The sequence below is a fragment of the Eschrichtius robustus genome, chromosome 2, assembly GCF_028021215.1.
Source record: "Eschrichtius robustus isolate mEscRob2 chromosome 2, mEscRob2.pri, whole genome shotgun sequence".
NCBI classification, from domain to species: domain Eukaryota; kingdom Metazoa; phylum Chordata; class Mammalia; order Artiodactyla; family Eschrichtiidae; genus Eschrichtius; species Eschrichtius robustus.
The window spans coordinates 105,627,535-105,653,900 of NC_090825.1; the positions used below are offsets into that span (position 1 = coordinate 105,627,535).

Here is a 26,366-nt window from a genome sequence, read left to right on the forward strand (position 1 = left end):
GCAGATTCAGCCTTTTTGTCTACACACCTGGCATCAGGAAGAAGAAAGAGATGGGGGATTGCTCTTACTATTGATCTCTCCCCCTATACTGTTTCCACATGGACACATCAATCCAGAAAGAGGGATGGAAATGTGGTTTATTGCTGGTCACACCATTGTCCCTAGTGAAAGTGGCATTCTGTTAATAAAGGTGGAAGGAAGACTAGGCATTACGTATACAATTAGAGATGTCTGCCAAAGACACTGCTGGTAATCACTCTTTGTACTTGTCCTTCACAGCCATGAAAGCTCTATCAAGAATGGAAGGAAAGGAATTTTAGATATGGATTTTTAAAAATACATTTACCAAGTGCAACTTTCTAGACTTCCAGTGTTTTCTCACTCTCCATGACTGATCAGCAATCTATGCACGTCACATATATGGACCACTGGTGGCTGTGGGGTGAGAGCCCCTGACCCTATGCAGTGGGTTATGTAACCTTGGGGATGGGATGAAAAGAGGATGGAGTATGAGGCAGCTGCTTTTGGCACCTCTTTCCTGCAGCTTTATTACAAAGGTGTCTACTTCCTCAGCTCAGATGTTCTCTCTTTCCTGAGACCCTCCTTGATCTCACTCTAGTTGGAATCAATTGCTCCCTTTCCTCAGCTGCCACAGTATTTTTATGATGACTTTTTGAGATGTAATTCACATACCATACAAATTCAGTTATTTAATGTGTATAATTCAGTGGGGTTTTTAAAGCATATTTACAGAGTTGTACAATCAGCACACAATCAACTTTAGAGTATTTTTATTTCCTCAATAAAACCCTGTATCCATTAGCCATCACCCGACATTCACCCTCAGCCCCTCCCAGCCCTAGACAACCACTAATACACTTTCTGTCTCTATAGTTTTGCCTATTTAGACTTTTCATATAAATGGAATTGTTGAATATGGTTCAGAGTATTTGTTCATAATTCTGTATTACATCTGCATTCTGCTCTGCAGTTAGGTTTTGTGGAGCCTGTATTTGACCTCCTCTGCAGACTAAGAGTTCCCGGTCTGCCATCTTTGTATCCATAGTAGTGCCTAGTAATGTGCCTGCTACCTCAGTAAATATTAAATTGAAGGAAAAGGGAATTCTCTTCCTTTTTATAAACAAACACAATAAGGTAGGCTACAATGTAATGTCTGCAAATATGAAAACAAAATGATTCCTGTCTGTAGTGAATACTGTAGTAGCAATTAGATTTTTGTAAAGACTTTGCATGTAATTGGCCTCAAACAAAAGTATGTAGTGGGTCAAGTTTATCTTAGGAGTCAACTCTCTGCTTTCTTTCTCTTCCTCCTTTGAATCTTCTAACTCCCGACTCGCAGTTGTCCAGTACACCTGCCCTAATATCTGACCCAGCACAGCTACTACCATCCTTTTCCCTCCTGCCTCCCCATTGCCATCAAAACTCATCAGAAATTTTGGTCCACTGGGATTCAGGCACCTGGGTTCACTCCTACTTCTGCCTCTAATGCCAGCTGCAAATATTGGGAAAATCATTCCATTTTCCCAGTCCCCATTTTCTTGCCTGAAAAATGCGGAAATGACGTTCAGTAAAGGCACCTTTAACTCTAAAAATCTATGTTCCTCTGTAGCAACTACGAATAAAATATGAGCAAAAATAAGATTTGTCACTTTTGCTCTTTATTCATGACATCAAGATAAAAGACACTTCTGGGGAAAGATGGATTAGGTGGAAGGTGTGTGTTTCTAATCGACAGTTATTTTCAAGAGATACTTTGATCATGGAAACATTTTTCAAATTAACTTAAATGCATTGATTATAATATATCCTCTAGGACACAGTAGGTACTGTGTTTAGAGATACAATTGGTTTAAAGGAGTCTTTAGTCTGCCCACTCTTACTTTCACCTTTCTGCCATACTCTAGGTGTAAATCCAAAGGGAAATGTATATGGCAGAAGAGAAAACTATTGAGTATAGTTAGTAGCTCTCAGTATTAAAGGCAAATATTTACAAGTGAAAGGAATGAGATCCATGTCACTGGTAATGGGATTTAGGAGCTAAGGCTGAAATAGGAGCCTAATTAGAGAAGATTCCAGGGTCATCGGGTCAGTCCTCACCTGTCCATCAGGCAGACAGGCTGTCCACAGCTTTCAATTCATAGATGTGGCATGTTCTTCTCATCAGTGTCTCTTGCCGCCCAGTTCTTGAGGGAGAAGATGCCTTGGCTGCTCCTTGCAACTTGATGTGTCTGCAGCGATGTACCAAGTATGGGTCCACATATCCAGCTTACATCTGGTCTCTATAAAAGATTACTGAAAACTCAGAATGCGATATTAATGATTTTCTTAAAGAGAGATGTGAAAAAGAATCATATTGGATAGATTGTCTTTGCTAGCATTTTCCTGGTTTTAATTGCCCTTTTAAAAATAAGAATAGGATAGGGAATAAAATGACAGTTTCCATGGATGAGAAAGCCATATTTAGGATAGTTCTTTTGTGCTTGTCCTTGAAATCTAAGCTATTGAACATTTGCTACAGGAGACCTCTGTTCCCTTTCTCGTTTCCAGCTGACTTTGGAATTTTCTATACGACAAATTCATGTCTTTAACCCACCTTGGGTTCTCACGTGGAGTTTGTTAGTCATAAAACTCAGCACCCAGAGTAGGTGGCATTTGAGGCTAAAAGAGGAAAGATGAAGCTAGGGTAGGGATCTAGCTCAGTCAGTTTCCTAGAGGCAGGCTCTGTGTTTGTCACCACATATGCCATGGTTAGTGTTACTGCAACTTGGAGAGTTGGGACATCAGAGAACACAGAGTTCTCTAGCTTGCTCTCTTCTCCTCTGTTGTCTCTCTTTGCTCCCACTGGTCTTGTGGGTGCTTGGTGAGAGCTGCTGCTAAATGTGGAGAGTCCCAAGCTGTGGGATAGGGCATGGAACACAGATGGCACTTGTGTGACAGTCTAATGTCATGTGGAGATTCTGCACCATGGCAGGAGAATTTCGTGTTCTTTCCTTTGAGAATCTGTACCAATAATATTTTCCATTACTTTGATCATTATTTGACTTTAGGCTTCAATGCTTCAAGTTGATTCCTTTGACTCTAGCTTTAATTAAGAAAAAAAATCATTAGGAAAGCAGATTGCCCCTTCCAATTCCTAATTAACTTACAGACTAATTTGTTTTCTGCTAACTATCTATTTACGTTTTGCTTCAGACTTCAGCCAAATGTTATTATTTCAAGATTTTCATAGAAATAATCTAGATTTTAAAATTACCATGATAGGATTTTTTTCCATCTATTACAGTTGACTGGACTTCTTGGTGTTTATTTCATAAAACACAAAGTTCATATCATCAGGAATCAAACATGAGAGTATTCGTATGATTATTCAGCAATCTCAAAGCATTTTGAAGCAGATCTCCTTTGATTTTTACATATAGAAATTCACTTAATATCCTTTTTTTGTAATCAACAAAACAAGAGTAACAAAAAACAATCAATTGGTATCCAAGCATAAGCAATTCTGATTCCTAATCTTCTGGGACCCAGGTTTAGCTTATCATGCATTTCTTTACCCGTTTTAGTAAAGGCCATCTTGATATTGGAGGAAAGGTTCTAGACCTGTTTGCTCTGTCTTACCTTTCTTTCTGGTTGATTCAGGTGGGTACAGTGGAAATCTTTTGGGGTTACTCAGGGGCTAAGAGCCAACACAACTACAACTAAAACCACAGTTTAATCTGCATTCTGTATGGTGACTGTGCATATCAAGAAAGTAGTTTAGGGGAGAGAAAGATGTGTAGTAAAAGAAGGTGAAAAGGAAGATAAGGAGTGAGAAAATGAAAGGAGACAGAAAAAAGGGGAGGAGCAAATTGAGACCTTCCCATGGAACACCCCCAAAAACCTTCCTCTCCTGGCCACCCACTCTTTGTAGATAGGAAACCCCAGGTTGCTGTCATCCAATCCAGTGTCCTGGGAACCCAGAGATTTTCCAAGTTTCAAATAGTGGAACTGATTTTTCTGTCAAATGAAATTATGTGTAGATGCCTAAGATATAAAGACAAAGTAGTATTTTATTAATATAGATATACCTTATAAGTTAACATTTGTAACATTTTCTTAGTGTAAAATTAATGGGTGAGACCAACAAGAGTATTTTAAATAAACAAAAAAATTTGAAGTTTGAGGATATGAATGATACTTCTTTTCGTCAACCATCATATCCAATTTCTGTGTTTTCTTTTAGGTGCACAGTATCAGAAAACTCTGGTTTCATATTAAAGAGATCTAGTATCTGATTTTTAAAACTTCTCAAAATATACAAACAGAATTTTAAATAGTTTTAGTATCTTGATGCAGGATAAATTGGGAATTTGATGTCTGAAGGCTGATCACTAACAGTATGTTGCAAGCATAGATGCCATCAGTACGTAAGACAAGTTAGACCAAGCACGGTCAAATTTACGTATTTACAATGGGTGCCAGCACTCTCTGTAAGATGGGGGTGTCCTGGCTACCATAAAACAGTGTGATACAGGGTCCAGAACATGCCCTACACAATTAGAACTGGGCCTTCTGTGGCATTTAGTTGAACCTTGCATACTCTAGTTATGGTATTTTGCTGGCTTATACATGTAGAGCTAAATTTTAAGAAATAACAGTACAGAGCTATGGCCTTTTGAATGAATGACCCATCTGCAATATCAAACATGCATAGAAATGGCTGGAGGCACTGAACCCTGAGATTAGCACATGTCGACTTAACCTGGCAGCAGAAGTCAACATGTTGTAGGGCAGTGTGTTCATATGTTACAGGCAGATTTTGCTTCTCATTATAATTAAATACGTAATTGTATCAAGTATTATGAGGTTGCTAAGCATCTCCTTGGGACTCTAGTGTCAAAATCTCTAGCTCATCTGGCCTGATACCCCTCACCAAATTGCCTGGATGCTAAAGAATTATTCTAGTAATAGGACATAAACGTGTATTTCCTGAAATTTTGGTCACTTCATTTTGTTGCAGTGTCCTCATCAGGTGACCTACCTGATAGTTTATTTCTTATAACAAATTTATATCTTTCATTAGAATATTGCCAGCTAATTCTCAGAATAAAGTCCTGACACCTTAGTTTGGTTTTCAAAATGTCTCTCTCTTTCCAAAGCTATTGCTCCAAACACTGCACCCAAACAGATCTTCTCATTTCCATTTGTTTTTCTTTCTACTGCTTGCTTCTGCTCTCTCTTCATCTAAAATGCCTTTCATTTATATCTCTTCATGTCTAAATCTTTTTGATAAAAACCTTAGAAGTGATTATCACTTTTGGTCCAGCAAAATATATTATATACGTATATCCTATACTATATATACATATATATATACACAACATATATAAATATATATACACAACATATATAAATATATATGCACAATATAGACTTACACACAGTATATAAATCACACAAAAGAATATTTAATGACATAGAAAGATTTTTTTCTCATTATATTAAGTGGGAAGGCAAATTGAAAAATATTATGATTCTCTTTTTTTTTTCCTTAAGAGAGAGGTTTATTTTGCTTATTGGTATTTTATGTTTGGACAGTAGACCTGTTTTACTTTTGTAATAAGACATGAATTAATAAAACTTATCTCTAAAGCATAGGATACCTTATCCCATCCTTAAATGAAATTCTGGAAATGAAAATCTGAAATCCAAACTCTTCCAAGCTGTTCTCACAATTACTCATATATCCAGGTATTTTAAAGAAGATTTAACCAACCTGAGTGGCACTAATGTTGAGGATAATGCTGATGTTCAACACAGCATATTTTGGATCTCTTTCTATCCGCCCACTGAGCTTTCTTTTGGAAATCATCAGACTACTCATCCACTCATGTTTGCAATGATACCCCTTATTTTCATGGGTTGGGTCATACCAGTGATATTCACTAACAAAAGAGGAATTGAGATTTACTATTTCCTAAAGACCTGGGTGACATTTTTCGAATATTCCCCTCAACAGAAAAAGGGCATCTAAGTCTGCTGTGTCATGGTTGTGAATAACATGTGCACAAAGAAATCTGACTATTGTTTCTAGTGAAGGTATTATGTAAAGGGAATACCTTTCAGACTACTCTTGTCGCCCTGGAGTCCTGAGATCTTGCTTTGTGGTTTGTTTGTGCATCCATATACGCTCCTCCTGAAACAAAGAGGATATATTTGGTAGTCACTGATAATTTTTTTAAAAAGTGGATTAGGCAATTTTCCTTGAAACTTCTTTGCTAATTTAGCATGAAGTAGAATTATATAGTAGAAATGAAGGAATTTATTTGGAGGTATCAAAATAAGAAGGGGAATTGTTTGGTTACACAGAGGACTGTAAGAGGGCTGAGGAACGGATTGAAGAAAATTATCAAGCATGCATGTTGTTTTTAAGTGATACTTGAGACTGAGATGTGAAACAGCTGTGTTGTTGGGGTTTTTTTCTTGTGCCAACTTTCCTTATTTGATTGATTTTTCTCTCTGACAGCCCATTGTGCTGATAAATGTGTCCATGGTCGCTGCATTGCTCCAAACACCTGTCAGTGTGAGCCTGGCTGGGGTGGGACCAACTGCTCCAGTGGTAAGTTTCCACCTGCTGTTGTCTGTCTCCGGATGTTTTTGCTGTATGGGCCTCTTGTCTGCAGATTACATGAGCCACAGGTTTCCCTCTTCATCCCAATACAGAACGTGGTGTAGATTCCCAATCCAACTCACGAATGCTGTTTCTTTTAAATCTCTACATGTATTATACACAGAACTGTTATGAATAGAGTATAAAGAAAGGTACTTGGAAAGAAGATTTCAATCATCTGATTCTGGTACTTCTGTGAATATCAATGCATTTTCCAGGGTAGGGTCCAGAAGTTAGATTCCTTAATTCAGTAAGGCAGTTTTGGTAACACAGCTACTGTATTCCTGCATCTGTTTTTACTTGTTTGCTTATCTAATATATTTTCTTGGTGATGAAAACTTACCGCTTGTTGGTTCTAAAGCAGAAGTAAAATTGATATTTTCAATGCTTAACATATTAATCTTTGAATTCTGAGGTGCAAATAATAAGTACTTGCTCAGATTACTGGGGAGAATTATTGGTAATAAATGAAAATTCATGAACATTTAGGTATTAAATCAATTCATAATATAGTATATAATTTTTCTCCATTATGTTAGAATTATAATTGTAAAATGATGGTGTTTTGGACTATAAGCAGATTGCACTTAAAATCCTGTATTCATTATTATGAGGATTAAATGATGGAATGTCATGTAATACAGTTGCTTTTCTAAATTTCACAGTTAAAACTTAGGTCTTCTGGCTAACTCCTTGCTGTGCGTGTAATTGTGCACTCTTCCTGTTCCTTTATACTTCGTTTTGCCTTGAAAAATGTGAGAAGGAATTGAAGTGCAACTAAATTGTAATGCATGAAACGTTTACATTTAGAGAAAGGGAAAAATAGTTTTAAAAATTAGCAGACTCTCGTGACAACACAACTTTGTCCTCCCTGCTACCAAAGAATTTTCTGAAACTAGTCCAAAAGAACTTCAAGCAATGTAGATAAGCTGGTTTTAAGAATTTTTACTTGCTTCCATTTGGAATTGGGGAGATTACTCTTTATCTTGTTAGAACTACTTGTTTTAGACTTGTGATCTCTTGACTGCCTCTAAAACAGCATCTTCAGGGGAGGTCCTTATGCTGTCTGTGCATAGAACATTCCATGTGAAAGAGCCTTTTTATCGTGTCCTAAACAGGGAGTGTGCGTGTGTGTGTGCGCGCGCATGCGCGCGTGCATGCGTCTTTCTGCCCCGACAGGCTCCCCATTCCAATGGGTAACTGTCTTGCAAGGTTTTGTTAGCCTTCTGTTAGAGATCAGGAGGAGAGAGGGCACTTCGTCCACATGCCGTTGAGGCAAAATGTTTGGGATGTGGGATCTGGCTCATGTCCATTTTTCTGGCCGACTGACCTCAAATGCATTGTTGCTTTCATTGACTTTTCCAACTTAAAGATCAGTTGTGCCTACACATTTGGAAGAAAAATAACATTATTGTATAAACCATTGGGAAAGAGAAGAGTGGCTATATTCTTCATCTGAGAAATGAGATTTGTTACTAATTTCAGGGTGAGAATACTGTGGAATAATTTTATTGCAGTCATACTTTGTCCCCTAAGAACTGCAGCCTACCTCAAACTGAGAGATCAGACTAAAGAGTGTGTAAACAAAACAAAAGGTCTACATGGGTTTCAGACTCTCTAGAACTGATTTAAGCCTTCTAGAAAACAAACTGTTGCTTCATTTCGGAGTTGACTGACTTTTGAATGAAGCCTCTAGAATTCTGACAACACATGTTCTTTCAATCCTGGATGATGATATTGAGGTGACTTTTAGTTTATTCTCCACAGCTTATGTTTTGGCTTTATCATGAACAGAAGCATAAATAAATGTGGACAGATATCTGAAGGCTTTAAAGATGTTCTTAGAAAACATTTCTGACACCTTTTTTAAGCACCTAAGAAAATGCTATTCTGAGCCAGAGCACTGAATTTTGTTACCTGGGTTTTGTCTATAGCTGTTACCCTAATATCACTCATTAGGAGGTGTGTAATTTAGTTACTCTTGGCCAGATAATTCTTGAAGCAAATGCACAATCTAGTAATCCACTAAGTAGCAGAGTTAAAATGGCCTAATTCCCAAGGATTTTTATCTCTCTGCCCCCTCCTCTCTGGTTATTGTTATGCATATGTTTGATAATATATGTTAGATCCAGAAAATGATTGCTTTTTAAATGACACCAGTTCCTTGTATTAGTCAGGGTCCAATCAAGAGACAGAAACTGCAATAATTTTTTTGAGTAAACCTTTCATTTTGGAACAATTTTAGAAGAGTTACAAAGAGAGTTGACAGTTTCCATACACTTGCATCCAGTTTTTCCCTTAACATATTAAGTTACCATTAGCTTGGCAAAACTAATTGCCAAAAGAAATTGACATGAATACACTACCAGTTAGCTCCTTACTAGTATATTACTACTAAACAAACTCTAGACTTTATTTGTATTTTATTATTTTTTCCATTAATGTCCTCTTTCTGTTCCAGGATCTAGTCCTGAGCACTGCACTGCATTTTCACATCTCCCCAGTCCCCTCTGGTCTGTGACAATTGCTCAGTCTTTGTTTTTCATAACCTTGACAGCCTTGACGAGAACTGGCCAGATATCCTGCAGAATGTCCCCCAGTCTGTGTTTTCCTCATGACCAGACTAGGGGTACAGGTTATGAAAATACCACAGAGTTGAAGTGCCTGTCTCATTATATCGTATCAGGGGTATGATGATATTCACATGACAGCACTGATGGTGTCATCACTCGGTTAACCTTCATCATTTGGTGATGTGTAGTGTTTGCCAGGTTTCTCCACATAAAGTTACTATTTTTCCTTTTCCTTTTTCTCTGAGAATACGTCACTAAGTCTAGCCTACCCTCAAGGATGAAGGGTAGAGATTAAGCTCCATGGTTTTGAGGGGGAGAATATCTACATATGTTATCTGGACATATTCTATAGGGAAGATTTATTTATTCTCTCCCATTTAATCAATCATTTATTTATATCAGTGTGGACTCATATATATTTACATGAGAAGTCAATATTATATTGTTTATTTTGTTGCTTAAATTGTTCCAGCTTTGGCAACTGGGAGATCTTTTAGGTGGCTTCTGTGTCCTTTTCACACGCCATTGTCCTTTTGTTTGGTCGTTTTGTTTTGTTTGGTCTTTTGAGCAGTTCCTTACTTTCTGCTACTGTAGGATACTCCAAGCTCACTTTGTGTTTTTCCTCCTTCAGTCCTAGAATGAGCCATTGGAGAATGGTATTTAGAAACCAAGATCTGGGTGCTGGTGTGCTCATTGCTCCTGGAACACATAGTAACTTGAACAGGGAAAGTTTATTAAAAAGAATCATTAGCTATAACATGAATTTGGTGTAGAGATTGGCTAGTAGAAAGTAGATAACACTCAAAAGAATACAGGAATGGCAGAAATAAGGAGCATCCACTACTCCTAGGGCTGAGATAGAACACCCAAAGAGGAAGCCCCACTAACGGTGTGATGCAGACCTTGTTAGAGCACAGCCACAGCTCACTGAATGGCAGAGAGACTGCCATGGTACACCCCTAGTGAAACTTGCTGGAAATCTGCTTTCTGGAACTTGCTAGAAATCTGTTCTATAGGATGCTTGAGAAAGCTGTTCTGGAGAAGTGTCTTACCAGAAGCACTCTGCTACAAAAAAGCCCAAGGGGGAATGCCAGGGGAAGTTGCTGGCTGATGGGTGCTGCTGGCCACAGTGCACTGTAGGAGCTGGATGCTGAAGAAGCTGCTGGAGAAGCCACCCCCACTGTGCTGACAGGGCAGGGGCTGGGTGCTGGAAGAGCCATGGGCACTTCCGGAGTCAGTTGAGCTGGCACACTAGAACCATGATGGGCAACACCTTCCTCCTACAGAGTCTCTCCGGCACCCTACAGAAAATGCCTAACAGTCAGCCAGCTGGCAAAGGAAGAGTACTTAAAGGGCCCACTTCCATTTTTGTAGATAAAAATGAAGGATAAATTTAGCCCTGAGAGACAATAAAGTGATAACTGGTCCAGTCCACTCCTTTGTTTACTCAGCTCTTCTGTGCGCCTTTCTACATACATTTGAATTCTTGTACATCAACAAAACGACTCTGCATTTCCATCTAATAAAATACAGCCTGACGTCTTACAAGTTAAGATGTTCTCACTCTTTTCCCCAAATGAGGAGATGCAAGTCCCAACAGTCATGGTATCCGTTGCTGGTTATATTAATTTTTCCTGAAATTCAGATGAAATACCACTGAATATTTTGCTACCTAGATACTAAAGTTATCTTCCAACAACTTTTATTTTATATAAAATTAAATAAAAATGCAAAGAGCAGAAAAAAAGAAAATAGCTTCTACAAATAAACACATAGATGTAGCAAGCAAAGAGAAATGTTACAAACTACTACAGGCCTCTTTTCTGTAATTAGTCACATGCTGTACTTGTATGTATGGCCTCCTTCTTCCCCATTTCATGTTTCTCCCTCTCAGCCCAAACCTCAGCTACTTAGGGTTCTTCATCTGGAGGAGTGACTCAAACCTCCATTCCTGAAGGATCTGAATTCTCAGTTGTCCTGCCTTTTATTGGTTGTTGACACTTTCCATTAACCTTTACTACCGGGCATGGAAGTACCAAGAGGTGCCCCACAGAATCCCTTGCGTTCCAGACATAGTTCAGCTTTCTCCCGTTATGCAGCAGCAGCCCAGTTTCCCTGTGATAATCAGGATCAATCATTCCAGCCAGAAGAGTAACTCGTTTTCATAGCTATCTCTCTGTATATTTTTTCCTTCCCAATATACATGGGAAATTAAGAGTCTGACAGTACCTTCACAAGCACAAATTTAGAAAGGCTTCCCTTGGAGGTTTAGTATGACTGTTTACTTTGTCAGTGGATGGACGGATTCCTACATATGGTATACAATCAGTGTTCCTGGGTCTCAATGTATTTTCTGTATGAAAAACCAGGTGTGTCAGAGAACTGAACATGGTCTGTTTGCTTGAAGTGAAATCATGATTTATTTGACTGACTTGGGCATATTACCTCTTTTTAGGTTTGATTAAATGATTTTTTTTTAAAAAAAGCATGTATGTATTTTACTTCTATTGGCATCCTACAGAATACCCTAGCCTGTGTAACATTATCTTAGCTCCACTTCTCTCTTTCCTCCTCTTTCCTGTTCTCTCTCTGTTCCTCCCCCATCAATATCTCTTGTCTGTTCATCAGTCCTGTATTTCTCTTCCTCCCTCACTGGATGGTAAACAACTCCTGGAGGGCAGGGGCTGTGTATTATTAATGTCTTTAGCCTCCACTGTGCCTGGCATGTGATTGGAGAGCAGTAAATGTTTGTTTCATTTAATGATATTGAATGTATGCTTCTGAGAAGGTCATTCATGTGTTCATAGTTTGAACTTTCATTGATTACTGTGTGCAAGGAACTGTGCTGGATGCTGCAGATAAAGAAACCAATGAGGAATAGTTGTTGGTCCCAGAGAGCTCGCAGCCTGGAGAAAAGTAGACAGACTTGTAAATGTCTCGTCCTGAGGAAGAGAACAGCCTCAGGAGAAGAGGTGGATTGAGGAAGCTAGAAATGGTGGTGGTGGGTAAAGTAGTGAGAGGTTTTCTGGCTGGACTAGAAAGAAGGGCCTAATGTTGTGCTGGGGACAGAAAGCAGACTGCTGTGGGGTGAGGGGTGATGCAAAGATGCTAAAGCATAGACTCCTCTTCCAGAAACTTAACTGGGAAGTCAACAAGGAAGGGCAAAAAGATAAGGAGTTAGTAAAAGACAAATGTAGGCTCAAGAGAAAGTTTGGTGTTTGTTTGTTTGCTTTTGATTGTGTTTTAAGGTGAAAGAGGCTGAGAGGATGGTGAAAGAAAAGACAGAGTCTGGAGATTGAATTGAGAGGTCGTTTAATCGAGGGAACACAGCTCCTGAGAAGACGGATGGGATCCTGACACTGATGGAAGGATTAGCATGAAGTACTTCCCATTCCCAAAAAAACGAGGGAGGAAAGAGTGGCAGGCAGGATGTCGATAGGTTTCTGGGCTCAGGAGCTCACGGGCAGTGGGGAGGAGGATCTGAGTGAGTTCATATTTGATGACCTTTCTTCTCTTGGTAAACTGGGGAAGAGATAATCTGCTGATATCAAGGGGAGCAGAAGTTGGGCACATTGATAGTGATGATGACAGCAATAGTTCTTCTCTATTGAGCGCTTAGTATGTGCCAAGCATCTTTGTAAGGGCTTTACGGCTTCACAGGAACTACATTGTTACAATTCTTGTTCCTATTATACAGATGAGAAAATGGAGGCACAGAAAAATTAAGTGTCTTGCCTAAGTTTATGCTTCTGGTAAATAGTGGAACCAGACTCGCATCTCATTCACAGCCAGTAATTTTAATAAGGATCTGGTGCCTCCTGGAGCTGGAAAGGAGATTTGGTGAAAGTGACAAAGGTCAGTGAATGAGAGCAGGAGGCAGGACTGATACCACCAGACAAAATAGCAAAACAATGGTTCCTGAGAGGTGTTGAGGGCACACTAACATGTCATTTAAAATGATACCAATTTGGTTGGATGCATTTGTAATTTGTAATTTCCTCATTTGTAACATTAAGAATGTTGGGCCAGATTGTATTTACGATCCCTTTCAAACCTATGATTCTATGTGTGATTTACTCTCATAAATATGTGTCTGCAGTCCTCGAGATCTTTCTTTGTTTTGGAAACCCTTTAAACCTTTTGTATGAGTAGCAATAATACATTTGTTCTCTCGACCCATATAATTCTATTTATGATTTTCTAAAGGTCTATAGAGAAATTTATTCCTCCTCTGGCTATAGGGCACATCCAAAAACACATGGAGAGTCCTAAATCAGCCAGCAGCCAGCAAATAGTTTTCAAATGCTTGTTCCCTAGGCTTTTGACATTAGTACCAATTAGAAACAAAAAATGGAAATTAATTTTGGTCTAGAAAATCCAAACTGGGGTTTATTTAGTCACCAATAGCATTTCTGGTTAAACGTACTTGGAAGTAGTGAAAACATGCCTAGGAGGCCAGACTAGCTCAAACATTTTCAGATACAACATTAAGAATACTGATAACCTTTTAGATAAAGCAAGCACGCTGTGCTGCTCGGAATAAGTAATAAGGATTTGCCTGCAGGATATTCGAATGGGGGAATCCATTTGAAGGGTATTACAAGCCAGAAATTGTAAGGCACAAAAAGCTGACTTGTTCGCCAGCAAAGTCTGCTGTAAAGGTCTATTGACTGGATACAATAGAGGATCGATGTTGTCTGGGGAGAGAAGTCACCGGAGCCTAGTCCTCCCGGCAAGCCGTTAACATACCCATCACCCTGTCAGAACTACTTTAGAAGTCAGGTTGATGGAGCAGCAGAATAAGAGTGGATCATTTGGGTTCACTGGCATGGGGGCCGGACACTGATGACAGGTGGGGAGGACTGAGCTCGGGATGAATGGTTCATCGGAACTGCCCGAAAGCTATTTCACTGATGGACTGCCTGAGTATCTTGATAGAGGTCACACACGGAAACTGCTGATTTTGCCTTTGTGAAGGAGTCTGAAACCTGGGCTTTTGTTGGTTACTCTCTGGAGTGGCAGACAATCTCTTCCACCTCCACCCACCCAACTCCCTGTTGGAACTGAATGACAGTAGACTTAGTGCCTCTCCATTCTGTGCTGTGTCTATGCCTCACTTTCCTTAGCTTAAAATAAGGTTCAAAGTATCTATGTCATATGCTTGTGAGAATTAAATGACACAATACCTGCTGAGTACCCAGCACTCAGCACTGTGCCTGGTGGCATGATAATGGCTCAGTAAATGGTACTTACTTACAATTCCTTGTGTGACAACTGTGCCTTCCACCAGACTTCGCATCAGACCGGTCTGTGGACTGGAGAATGGATGGAGGGGCTCTTTGTGGACATGTCGTTTCGCCCAGCAGGCCACACCCTTCTTGAGCAGGAGCCTCTCTTTGTCCACAGTTGCTTGCCAGGAGGCTCCCCAGACAGAGCCCTCGTGCAGTTTTTTGCATTATCTCCGACCTCTGACCATTAATGTCCTTACCAGATGAATTCACGTCTGGTTCATATTGCTCGGGGCATGGTGAGAACACTATAGATGTTTATGTTACTTGCGCTAGTTGGTTCACATGCTGTAAAGACAAGGCTGGGCTGTCATTTAACTCCACTCCACACACATCATTTATTGATATTTTTTCCTTTTTTTTTTTTTTTAACTTTGTGTAATCTCCCTCTACATCTGTTTATCAGAAAATCTTGGTTCAACCTCAAAATATAAGATAATCTAACCTTTTCCTACTCTCTACTCCTGCCACTCAAATCCAAGCCACCGTCCTCTCTTAACTGGTGATCACAGTAGTCTCCCTGCTGTTGCATCTACTTGAGCCCCACTCCAGTCAGTTCTCTGTATTGAGACCAGAGTGATCTTGTAAAAATGCACTTCAGAGCATACTGCTCCCCTTCCCCAAACTCCCCAGTATTTCCCATTATAGTTAGAATAAACCCCAGAGCCCTGACATGACCTACCAAGCCCTGTTTGATCTGTCCCTCCCTACCTTCCCGGCCCCTTCTCATCCCACTGCTCGCTCAGGGTACCACACTGCTCAGCCTCTGCCTACCTTTCTTGGAACACAGTAGCTTCATTTCTGCCCCTGCACTTGATATTTCCTCTGCCTAGAATACTCTACTCCCTGGAACTTTATGTGGCTGGCTTCTAATTTAGGTCAACGAACTTTCAATCTAAGTGTCACCACCAGGAGAGGCTTTCCCTGACTACATAAACAATATTCTCCCATAACTATCTATTACGTCATCTTTTTAACGTTTTTTTATGGCACTATTTGAAAATACTTCGTTTTTTTGTTTGTTTGTTTGGTTTGGTTTTTTTGTCTGTATTCCCCTCCAGGATAGAAGGCCCATAGAAACGTGAATTTTGTCTGTTTTATTCACTGCTGCCTAGCTAATTTATTCACCTAATGTCTAGCACAGTGCTGGGCACCCAGTGATTCTCAATAAATATTTGTGGAAGGAAGGAATGAAGGCATAAATGTTCCAGGAGCAGTAATGGATATAAACATGAGATATGAGAGATGAAAGACTCTGCCTCTTCTTTCAAATGCTTTCAGTTTAATAGAGGGATTGGAAGTCCATCTACAAATATATAGGCAAAGCATCTGGAGAAGTCAAGGAGGACGTGGTCAAAGGTCTTCTAGAGAAAGGGCATGACCTGAAGTCCTTCCTTCAGTGGCCTTAAGGGAGCTCAGGCTCCAGTGGCTTCAGGATCCACCTTGGCTGTGTGCAATGCAGGCTCATTCATCCTTGGGGGGTTCCCATAAACTAGCAGCTGCAGTGAGATTGTAGAAGCCAGGCAAGATGAACTAGGTGTCGTTTCCATAAACTGAAGAAGTTGTGTACGTAGAGAGCTCCTCACCCTCAAAAGAGGAAGGGTTTTACCTTACCTGTAAAATCAAGGAGACTAATACCTGATTTTAGTAAAGCCATGTACATTTCCTCTCATAAGGTTATGCTGTTAATTGGCTAAAATTAAGTGCTCTGGTTTAACATATAGTCCGGTATCTTTCATGACTATATCAAATTTCTTATTGTTTGTGATTGTGTCAAAGAATTTTTTTAAATACTTGAAAACTCCCTCAGGGCAGATAAGAAAAAAAACCGTTTTTTCCTTCTTTGGTCAAAATATCTTCTAATTCATTGACAACCGAGTTGACTTTAAAAAGTTTGAATATTTGTACATATATGTTAGAGCAAAGTAATCACGTTTGACATGTGTAAATTAATAAAGTGTAGAAAGTAATAAAACAATAACATTTATACTACTTATAAAGACTATTTCAATAGGGTAAGTAGTAGAGGTTATAAGTGCCCTGCCTCTGGGCCATAAATGGTGTCTTAAAATTCTGTGAAAACCTAATGGTTTTACTACTCACTACTCTTGCACAAAATGAGTGGAAGTAACTTCCAAAGAAAGTTTAAATTTTAATGGAATTGATTTGAACTTGATATTAGTATATAGCTGTGAATTTTTGTTCATGTATTAAAGAAAAGCCCCTTTATCCTTACAAATAAAAATAGCCTCATGTTGTAAAATTAGTATTACACAAACCAGATTTATCCATGCTGTAAGTTAGTTCTTAGAATAATTAGACTGCATCAAAGTTAAACAGTTCTTTAAGACACCATAAGCAAAGTTAAAAGAGAAAGAAGAGAATGGAGAAAGATTTCTGCAACGTATAAAACAAATGATTAGTATATAGGATATGTAAAGAACTCCCACAAATCAATAAGGAAAAAACCCCCTCAACTTTAGATTAGGCAAAGGATACAATAAGGTAATTCAAGGCAAGGAAACCTGATTGGCTAATAAGCATATGAGAATATTTATCTTCATAATAACTGAGGAAGTGCATAATGAAGGAACACAATGTCATTTTTCACCATCTGATTGGCAAACGTCTAGAAGTCTGACAATATCAAGTGTTAATGAAGATGTGAAAGGAAGCTTGCACACACTGCTCTCAGGAGGGTAAATTGGCAGAGTAACTTTGGAGAGCAGTTTGGCTGTCTCTAGAATAAAATGTTGATTTGTGTACACCATAGGATTAGGTAATTTTATTTTTACTTCTTTATAATCTGACTGTATACCTTGGAGAAACCTTTACATACATGTATAGGGGATATAGTCTTTGCATCTTTGTAACAGTGAAAATTTGGAGACAAGTAAAAATGGCCTTGAATATGAGAAAAGATAGATTTATTGGAGGTTGTTAATACAGTGTAATGCTGTGTAGCCATTCATTCCTATAAATTTCTATGTAGTAATACACTGCATTAAAAGATGTATCAACATTAGTGGATCTCAATATCATAATATTGGGTGAAAACAAGATACACAGTGATATAAATATTTTAGTAGAAAACTAATAAATTCATAAAATTTATGCAATATATTATTATTAATATATTAATAATATATTAATACATGCAATATATAATTTTTGGCCACACAAGCAGACTAGAATGATACACATTAAAATCATGACAGTGGGGACTTCCCTGGTGCCACAGTGGTTAAGAATCTGCCTGCCAATGCAGGGGACACGGGTTCGAGCCCTAGTCCGGGAAGATCCCACATGCCGCGGAACAACTAAGCCCGTGTGCCACAACTACTGAGCCTGAGCTCTAGAGCCCGCAAGCCACAACTACTGAAACTCACGTGCCTAGAGCCAGTGCTCTACAACAAAGAGAAGCCACTGCAATGAGAAGCCCACGCACTACAACAAAGGGTAGCCTCCCGCTCACCGCGACTACAGAAAGCCCACGCGCAGCAACAAAGACCCAACGCAGCTCAAAATAAATAAATAAATTTTTTTATTAAAAAAAAAAAATCATGACAGTGGTTCCCTCTGAGGAAGGAGTAGGGAAAGAACTGAAAACCAGGTACGAAGGAGATAAGGGACTTTAACTGTAATGTGTTATTTCTTGCATTAAATGATGAAGCAAATGTGATACAATGGTCACAACAGTTAATTCTAGGTTGTGAGAACGTGGGCCTTTGCTATAGTAGTACTTGTCTTCTGGGGTTAAATTTTTTTTTTACTCAAGAAAACTTGAATTTTTCAGACCATCCTGTTAGCATTGAGGGTTTGGGACCTGATTTTCCTTACTGTTGGGTTTTAAGCAAATCATTTAAGGCTTCCGCCTTTTGGCCTCTCACATCCAGGATGAAGATAATAAGTACTTGCACAGTGGTGGTCCTGAGTACATATCCTTTAGTGCTCACCTCCAGCCCACCTCTTCTGGAAGCCTTCTCCCCTCCCTGCTCTCCTCTGCCCAGAGGCGCAGTGGGTGTAAGTCCTCTGTGTTCGAGCCTCCTGTGCACTGCAAGGCTTAGCACATTCTTTTCTGATAAGTCTCACTGTCGGCCAGTCTCTTCAAGTAGACAAAGAAATCTTAGCTATAGGACAGGTCTTAGGGAGGAGCAATAGTAAGTACTCAACAAACAGAACTTAGTAACCATAGAAGCTGCTTTGTACATTTTTAATGCAAGAATAAATGAGCAAAAGAGCAAAAATATGGCAAGACTTTATAAAGCAAGATATCCCGTAATGGCTCCCAAGGTCGTTGTTATTCTTTTGACTTCAGTGAATAAGTGTAATCCCCCCAAATCCCTTACTTAATCCCAGCCTACAATTTATATCCTTGAGATTTCCCTCCACTGTGAATAGAGTCATCAATGTGCTCTTGTTGAGAGACATCAACATTTATATTTAGAAATATTAAAGAATAAACATTTCACACCCTTTTTTCTGGTTCATAATTTGGGATAAGCATGCACTGATGTTATAAAATGACAGTTCATGCTTCGAAAATTCATTTAATAAACATTTTTTAAAGAAGAAGAATAAAGGTTCTCTCTCAGCCACTGAATAATATTAATATAAACAGCACTGGGTAGTTGTCCATAGTGATTGCTGGCACCCTGTCAGCTCTCCAGCCGGCTTTTTGACATGTGAAGGACATGAGGTTTTAGTGCTTTCAGAGGATCTGGAAAATACATTTTTATTGTTCTTCTTCATGGATGGAGAAGCTTTACAAACTTGTTTTATTTTTAAAGCACTTGATGTTTTGAATGAGGATCTTTTCTTCTACATTAACAAAGGGAATGACACACCATAGCCTTGTTAGCCGGAGGCACAAGGAATGAAATCACAGGGAGATAAAAGACCCTGAGGGAACCAAGGCTTGGGAAGAAAGTGTGTATATTTCAGGAGGAATCATGTTTTTCTATCCTTTGAGACAGCAGAAAATTATTTTGGTCTCTTTTGAAAGCCACGCACTCTGTAGAGACATTTTCTTGAAAGTGACTTATTTGTGCTTTGTCTATATATGAGAATATGAAGGGCTGAATTTTCTTTCCTATTAAATTCTCTCATAATCACAGATTTTCCTACATTTAAAGTCAATGGAGAACATCACGGTCAAACTCCATGTAAAAATATATTTTCAAGTCCGTATAGCTGACTGACGTAACCTAATAGATGCTTGACATTTAGATGTTAAGGGCACTTACAGTCTTAGTTACTTCAAACAACAACCGTGGTGAGGGTAGTTATGTATTATAAACTGATGTCACTTTCCCTATGATAAACATGAGTTCCAAGATTCAACACATTATCCCGTTGTAAATATCTGGTAGAGATGTATCCACAAAGTTCTTGAACCCCATATAGTTCTACAGTTTTACCTCTTCGATCCCAGAGGTGTTAAACCAAGATAAAACAAAAACAAAAAAACGGACTACTCAGTTCATCTAAGGTTTCTTTATACCAAACACAAGCACACAGAATTGGGCCCTTTTGGTTTTCCCTGTAATTCAGAACCAATTGCTTTAAAAAAAGCATCTTATACTTCAAAATGTGTTTCAAGGCTGTTTCTGTGGTCTTGGTGGGTGTAGATAAGCTGGGGAAAAATCACGTCTCGGAATTGATGCCTTCTAATATGGCAGGATTTTTTAGATTTTATTTATGACCATCTACTACTTTATGCTAAGGGGAGGATTATTAAGAAGTTCACATGTTTGTTTCTAAGTTTCTCCTTTTATATTTCTGGGCTCCATGTATGAGCCTACACCTCTGAACACGTTAATCATCAGCAAGTGAGAAATTTCTAAATCCAGTTTTTAATTAACAATTAAGAATAGGATGTAAATTAACGCTGGTTTTCATCCCAGGCCTGAGCTTTTTCCAATTGGCTTTATAAAAATGGATGAAAAGGGTGATACACCAGGGCTTGTTTTTACTTTATGGAGTTACTGGGCAATTTGTTTTTGGAATTCACATTGTGAGAACCAAGTTGTCCTTTTTGGCATGAATGATTCATGCAAGACAAACAAATAATGCAAACCACCGACAGGCCTGTTATTCCAGCCTCATATACAGCTGGAGGATGTTTTTCTAGGGGTGGGACGCTCCACTGTGCCAACCACGGAATAAAATTTCTACTGCTACCAGATCTGTGCTGTGTCACACATAGCAACAAGTACTTTTGATGTAATTCGTACATTTCACCATCCCCATTTTACAAAAAGAAAATTAAGTATAATAAAGGTCAGGGACTTGCTCAAGTTTCCATTCCTATGAAGTTGCAGTGTCCCTGCTAAGGTCCAGGCCTGTCTAATGCTAAGTGATTGTACCCGTTTCTTGAGCCAGCTAGTGATTGATGAATTTTGTAACAAGGTGAATTTGATGGTAACCGTCACTTCTTTATCTAAGGGAAAAATGATTTCATCCTTTTTTTTTTTTTTTTTTTTTTTCTGCTGAGGGAGTCCTTTGGATGAGACAATGTATTAATGTGCCCTTGTTCTTTCCTCTGGAGTATCTCTCCATTTGGCATTTCTCTGTATCTCTAATTGTTCTCCTTTCTTTATTCTTGGTCTACACAAAAACAAGAGATTTACTAAACCATCTCTCATTTGTTCAAAGATTTTTCCTAATGCCTTGTTTTTGTCAGTACATACATGGCTATGGACATGTTGGAACATTTCTTATCAAACCATTCTGATGAACCTGCTACTAACACTTTGAAGCCTAGGAACTGTCATTTTAGGCAAACAAGTATTACTTCTCAAATATCTGTGACGCTTTTGTTCCAGAAGGTTCCCCTTTGAAAAGCAGGCAGAAGCCAGTAATGAGCACCGATATCAGATCCAGTAATTGATGAGCATTGCTCACTTGGGATGGTCCACAGGGTGTGTGGAAGAGTGCAGATACGGAAGCATTGATGGGTTTGGGTTGAACCCTTGCTTTTGCCACCTGAATGCTAAGTGACTGAGCAAATTATCATCTGAGTCCATTTTCCACATGAAATGTTGGCGTAATTATACCCATCTCATCGAGTTATTGTGAGGTTAAAATAAGTAGCTGCATAATGCTGACACATGTTCAAAACTCAGTGTATCTTGGAACCTATTCTCTCTCTCCCTGTCCTTTGCATGGAAAACTGGACTGCTTGAAGTGAATTAGGAGAGGAGGATATACCTAGAATTGCGATGATGGTTTTAAGGTTTCTCTGCTTGTCCAAGTTAGTTATTCTGCTTTGCGTGCACAGTCACTTTCATTCACTCACCAAATATATATTGAGAGCCAGCCATGTGCCAGGTACTATGCAGGCCTAGTTTTCAGGTTAGTGTACTCCTTAGCAGGCCATCTAATGGCATCAGTACTGTTTTCACAGTGAGTTCACTGCCCTTTCTGTTTGCATAGAATCATTTTCAACTTACAGAAGCTCTTCAGATTTAACCATCTCCTTAATTTTATTTTCTCTTTGGAAAACGCCCTGTGTTCTCACTACTGAGATAATTTCCTATCTTCAGTGCCCCTGAATATTGAGTCACTGGCTGACCCCACAGGCTCGCTCAGTGAAAGGTCTTATCATTGGCTGCTCCGCCTTAATGGATCATATTAGATGAAAAACATAATTGTGGGATATTATGTTTAACCAAAATACGTAGTTTCACTACTTAAGGAGCAGAATGGACTTGTGAAAAGTGCTTGGACTTTTGTTTGCAGACAACCTTGGGTTTAAGTACTGATACCACAGTCTGGTGTTCTGTTGGACATTTTACCTAGATGTTTTCATCCTAAATATCCTCCATGTGCTGAAGGTGATAATGACACCCACCTTGTCAGTGCTGTGAGGACTGGAGAGAGGTGTGTAAAGCGTGGAGCACAGAACATAGCACAGTACAAATGCTCAGCAGATTGAACTATTTAAAAATGTAACTTTTTGCTTGCTTTTCTCCTCCTGCCAAAAGGATACATTCAATTGCAGAAAATTTAGAAAATCTAGTTAATTTAAATGAATAAATAAAAATCACACACAGTTTTAAGACCCAGAGTTACCCAGTGGTCCCATTGGCCCACAGAGTCTTTCAATACCTGTCTCTCTGTCTGTGTCTTTCTCATTCTCCCTCTTCTCCTCCCTTCCCCACATATTAGGTTCAACCATATACAGTTGCTGATATTAGGCCATTTTTGACCTAAGTTAATGACAATTTCATCTAGTTTATTCTAATCTGTTGCTAAAATTGGATCATGTGCTACATATTTTTAATCTACTTTTTACAGTTACAATATTGTAAACATCTTTCAAGTTCATTAAATATTCTTCTATAATTTCACTTTTAATTGATGCATGGTATTCCGTTGTATGATTATACCAAAATTTTTTTCACCAGTCCTTTATTGCTAGAAAATTAGGTTGTTTCTAATTTTTTTGTTGTTATAAACAGTGCTGGGATAAGCATCCTTAAAGCTTGGGAGGGGGTAGAATATAGTGGTTTAGAATCCAAAGTGAAGACAGGAGGTCTGTTCTTCACCCCTTTTTGCCTGTGTAACTTTAAGCACGTCACCTGGATCTCAGTTTCTTCTTCTATAAAATAGGGGTAACTGTAGTCCCTGCTTCATAGGGACACTGTGGTCATTCATCTATTTCAGGTGTTTAGAACAATGTCTGTGGGCACAATGTAAGTATTACTAATTGTCTTTACACGCTTATGTTTGTTTCATTTGGAAAAATCCCCAGAGAGGAATTTATGAGTAAAGGGCTTTTGATATACTTTCCCAGACTAGTCTCTAAACTAGATGTGGTATCTGCTATCCCATAATAGTGCATAAGAATGCTGATTTTCCCAAAAAGGGAGAGATAATCATCCTCACTGTAAGTATCAGTCTCATCATTATTATTACACTACTTCATGACTCAGTTGCACAGTTTTTCACAGCTTAATATCTCTGAATAAGAATGCTTCTCACCATCATTGTCAGCCAGGTGACTGCCAGGACATGATTGTATGAAACCTTCTGTTGATAACTGCTAAGATCTAGAAGGGTGTCCACGTGTCTTAACACCTATGAAATTCAATTTTATTTGAGAGATATGAGACAAGGCAAACATATATAAAAACTGTGATCTAAGTGCAAAGTGAGTGTCATGGAAAATATATATTGCCTTTTTCAGAGAGCATCTCAGATTGGGTTGTAAAATGTACCTGAAGCACAGAGGTTTCTGAGCTGAGCTTGGCAGACTGGGGAGGACTGATGGAGGGAGAGGACATGTCTAATATCTCTTCTTCTCTGCTTATTTCTATACTTCTTTTTGTTGTGCACACAGCTAAGAAAGATGACAGTGGCCATGATACAGTAGTGTAGAAGCCCAAGAGGGCATTCATGGATGTTTGTCATGTAAAAGGCTTTTGGCCAGTGCATGTATCATTTTTCTGAATGTAATACCCCTGCAACCTCCCTCTCCTTGCAGTCCCCCTTTTTCCTATGTACAAATCCTCTGCCCTTTACCTAAATATGGCACCCTCTGCCTTTAGGTCTTCGCTTAGACACCATTTTATCAGGGAAGGCTTTCCCGGCTCACCAACACTGGTTAAGTGTCATCCCTGTGTTTTCCGTTGTACCCAGTCCATATCCTTACCTCACTACCTGTCACAGGTTATTCTCTTGCCTAGTAACTTGACGCCTTGCCATTAAACTGTAAGCTTGTAGAAGCATGAGCTTTATTGTTCTTGTTTGAAGTCAAGGCCTGGTACCATGGCTGGCACAAGGCAGGTACTTAAGAGATATCACTTGAGTGAATTTCAGCCCCCAGCCCCTGAACATAACCTGTGGTTACAGATGTCATTGGAAGTTACAGCCATTAGAGCCCCAGGGTGAGTCCATTGTCTTGAGAGGAGCCAGTGCTCTGCTAAGCTGTCCCTAAGAGCTGTAGCATGGCCTGTATACTCCTGACATTACACAGTAGTTTAAAATCCCTTTTATTTCCAACTTATTATGAGAGCTTCTTAGAGCAAGCTGTCTGTGCTGAGACCCTCGTTAAGCTGTCTCCTGAAACATCTGCATGATTCTGGGCACATGGCCTCTGATAGCCCATTTCTAGCTGTTCGCACAATAAGAACTGAAACCAGAAGCTGAAAAGGAGGCATCACTTCCTTATTAGCATCTGGGTTCTTTTCAATTTAATCTGAAACAAAATTTTATTCATTTACCTTTTCCTTTTAGGATATTCAAGTTGTTTCCATGTTAACTACATTTTTAAAAAAAATTTATTTTATTGAAGTATAGTTGATTTACAATGTTGTGTTAATTTCTGCTGTACAGCACAGTGATTCAGTTATACATATTACATTTTTTTTAAAAGTTGTCAGTGGGAGTAACCAACCCAGTCCCTTTTTCTTGAGGAGTGAAATACTTGCCCCTTGAAATTTGAGTGAGGTGTTAACTAAAAGATGTCAGATGATTTGAGTTCAGACTCTCTCCAAACTGTCTTTCTAAATACAGTACTTGAATTCAGGATAATTGGTCAAGCTTGGCACTAAACGTAAGGAACAAATTCTCCCTCTTGTACTAGACAGTCAACATACTCTTGTATTTGTAGTAATCAGGGAAGAAAGCTGGCTTTTGTGCAATAAACTGTGTAACTCACTAGTATACATTTAAAAGTGGATATGTTGAAGCAGTTAAATATGACAAATGAAGAAAGGAAAGGAAGTCACATTGATGGCTACATTCAAGCCAGGCTTCTGTATCTTACTTGTCCTACTTCCTGTCTGTTTGTCTGTAGACTTCTGTATGTGGATTTTCTTCCCAGTAGAGTCCATGTTGGTGCTTAGTATTCACATTGTGAGGCCCATGTATCAGTGGCTTTTTAGAGAAATACAACCCCAAGGGGAGAAGCTGTCACTTCAAAGCATGCCACAGTGCTTAGATATAGGCAGGAAATTAACCATGGCGGCACGATAATATTTCTTTAAAAGCCTGAAACCCTTTCTTTAATGCTGATAGTTATCAATGTCTGGTATAAACTTGTTTCTACCATGAGGCGATATCTTAAGGGTTTCTTTTGTTTTTGTTTTTATCTAATCCCAAGAAAATAGAACTGGTCTCTGCATGACTGCTCTGCTGGGAGAGAAGCTGTTGAATGGGATGTACAAATAAATGGGTTACGAGGGAGAGGAGAGACCAGTTCTGTCCCCTGAATACCTGGATTCTTCCTACCACTCTCCTCTTGTTGTAAAATATACTCTATAAAACATACGTGCTCCAGCTCACTCTTACCCCAATATCACCGTGAGGGAAAAGAACTCTAAGTCATCATGATGTTTTTTTTTAATGCTTTCGACATGATCTTGATGTCCTTATCAAGGTAATTTTGTTACCTACATTGTTTTTCTGTGTCAATCAATTAATCCCCCATTATACATAAGGAAAAATGGATCTTTAATTTAGCATCTGAGGCTCCCAGAAGTTGAGAGGGATATGGACATTCTGGAGAGGATTCAGCAAAGAAAATGAGTGAAATTGAATAAACTTTTAAAAATACATAAAAGTATTGAGGTTTTAGTATTTAGTATAGCAAAGAGCAGTGTCAAGGATGTATTCATGTTTAAGGAATAAAATCATTTACAATATAGAGAACAGTGATGTACAGGATTGACTATACTATTAAGAGGAGGGGGGGATCAAGTTATAGGATAATGGGTTTGGCTTACATGGAATGAAGATTTTCCATACTCTTAGGATTGATGAACCAGGGAACAAGTTACAAAGGACTATGTAATTTACCTTGGGGGACCTTCAAAACAGGACAGATTC

The 26,366-nt window shown here is 38.9% G+C and overlaps 1 protein-coding gene across 2 annotated transcripts in view; it reads left to right on the forward strand.

The window, feature by feature from the left end:
- Positions 1 to 26,366, forward strand: part of MEGF10 (multiple EGF like domains 10) — a 370,667-nt gene that overhangs the window by 281,340 nt on the left and 62,961 nt on the right. For both annotated transcript variants that reach the window (XM_068535791.1, XM_068535792.1), the window contains one exon: positions 6,527 to 6,619. In XM_068535791.1, the coding sequence (XP_068391892.1) occupies positions 6,527 to 6,619 (93 nt within the window). The remainder of the gene's footprint in view (positions 1 to 6,526; positions 6,620 to 26,366) is intronic.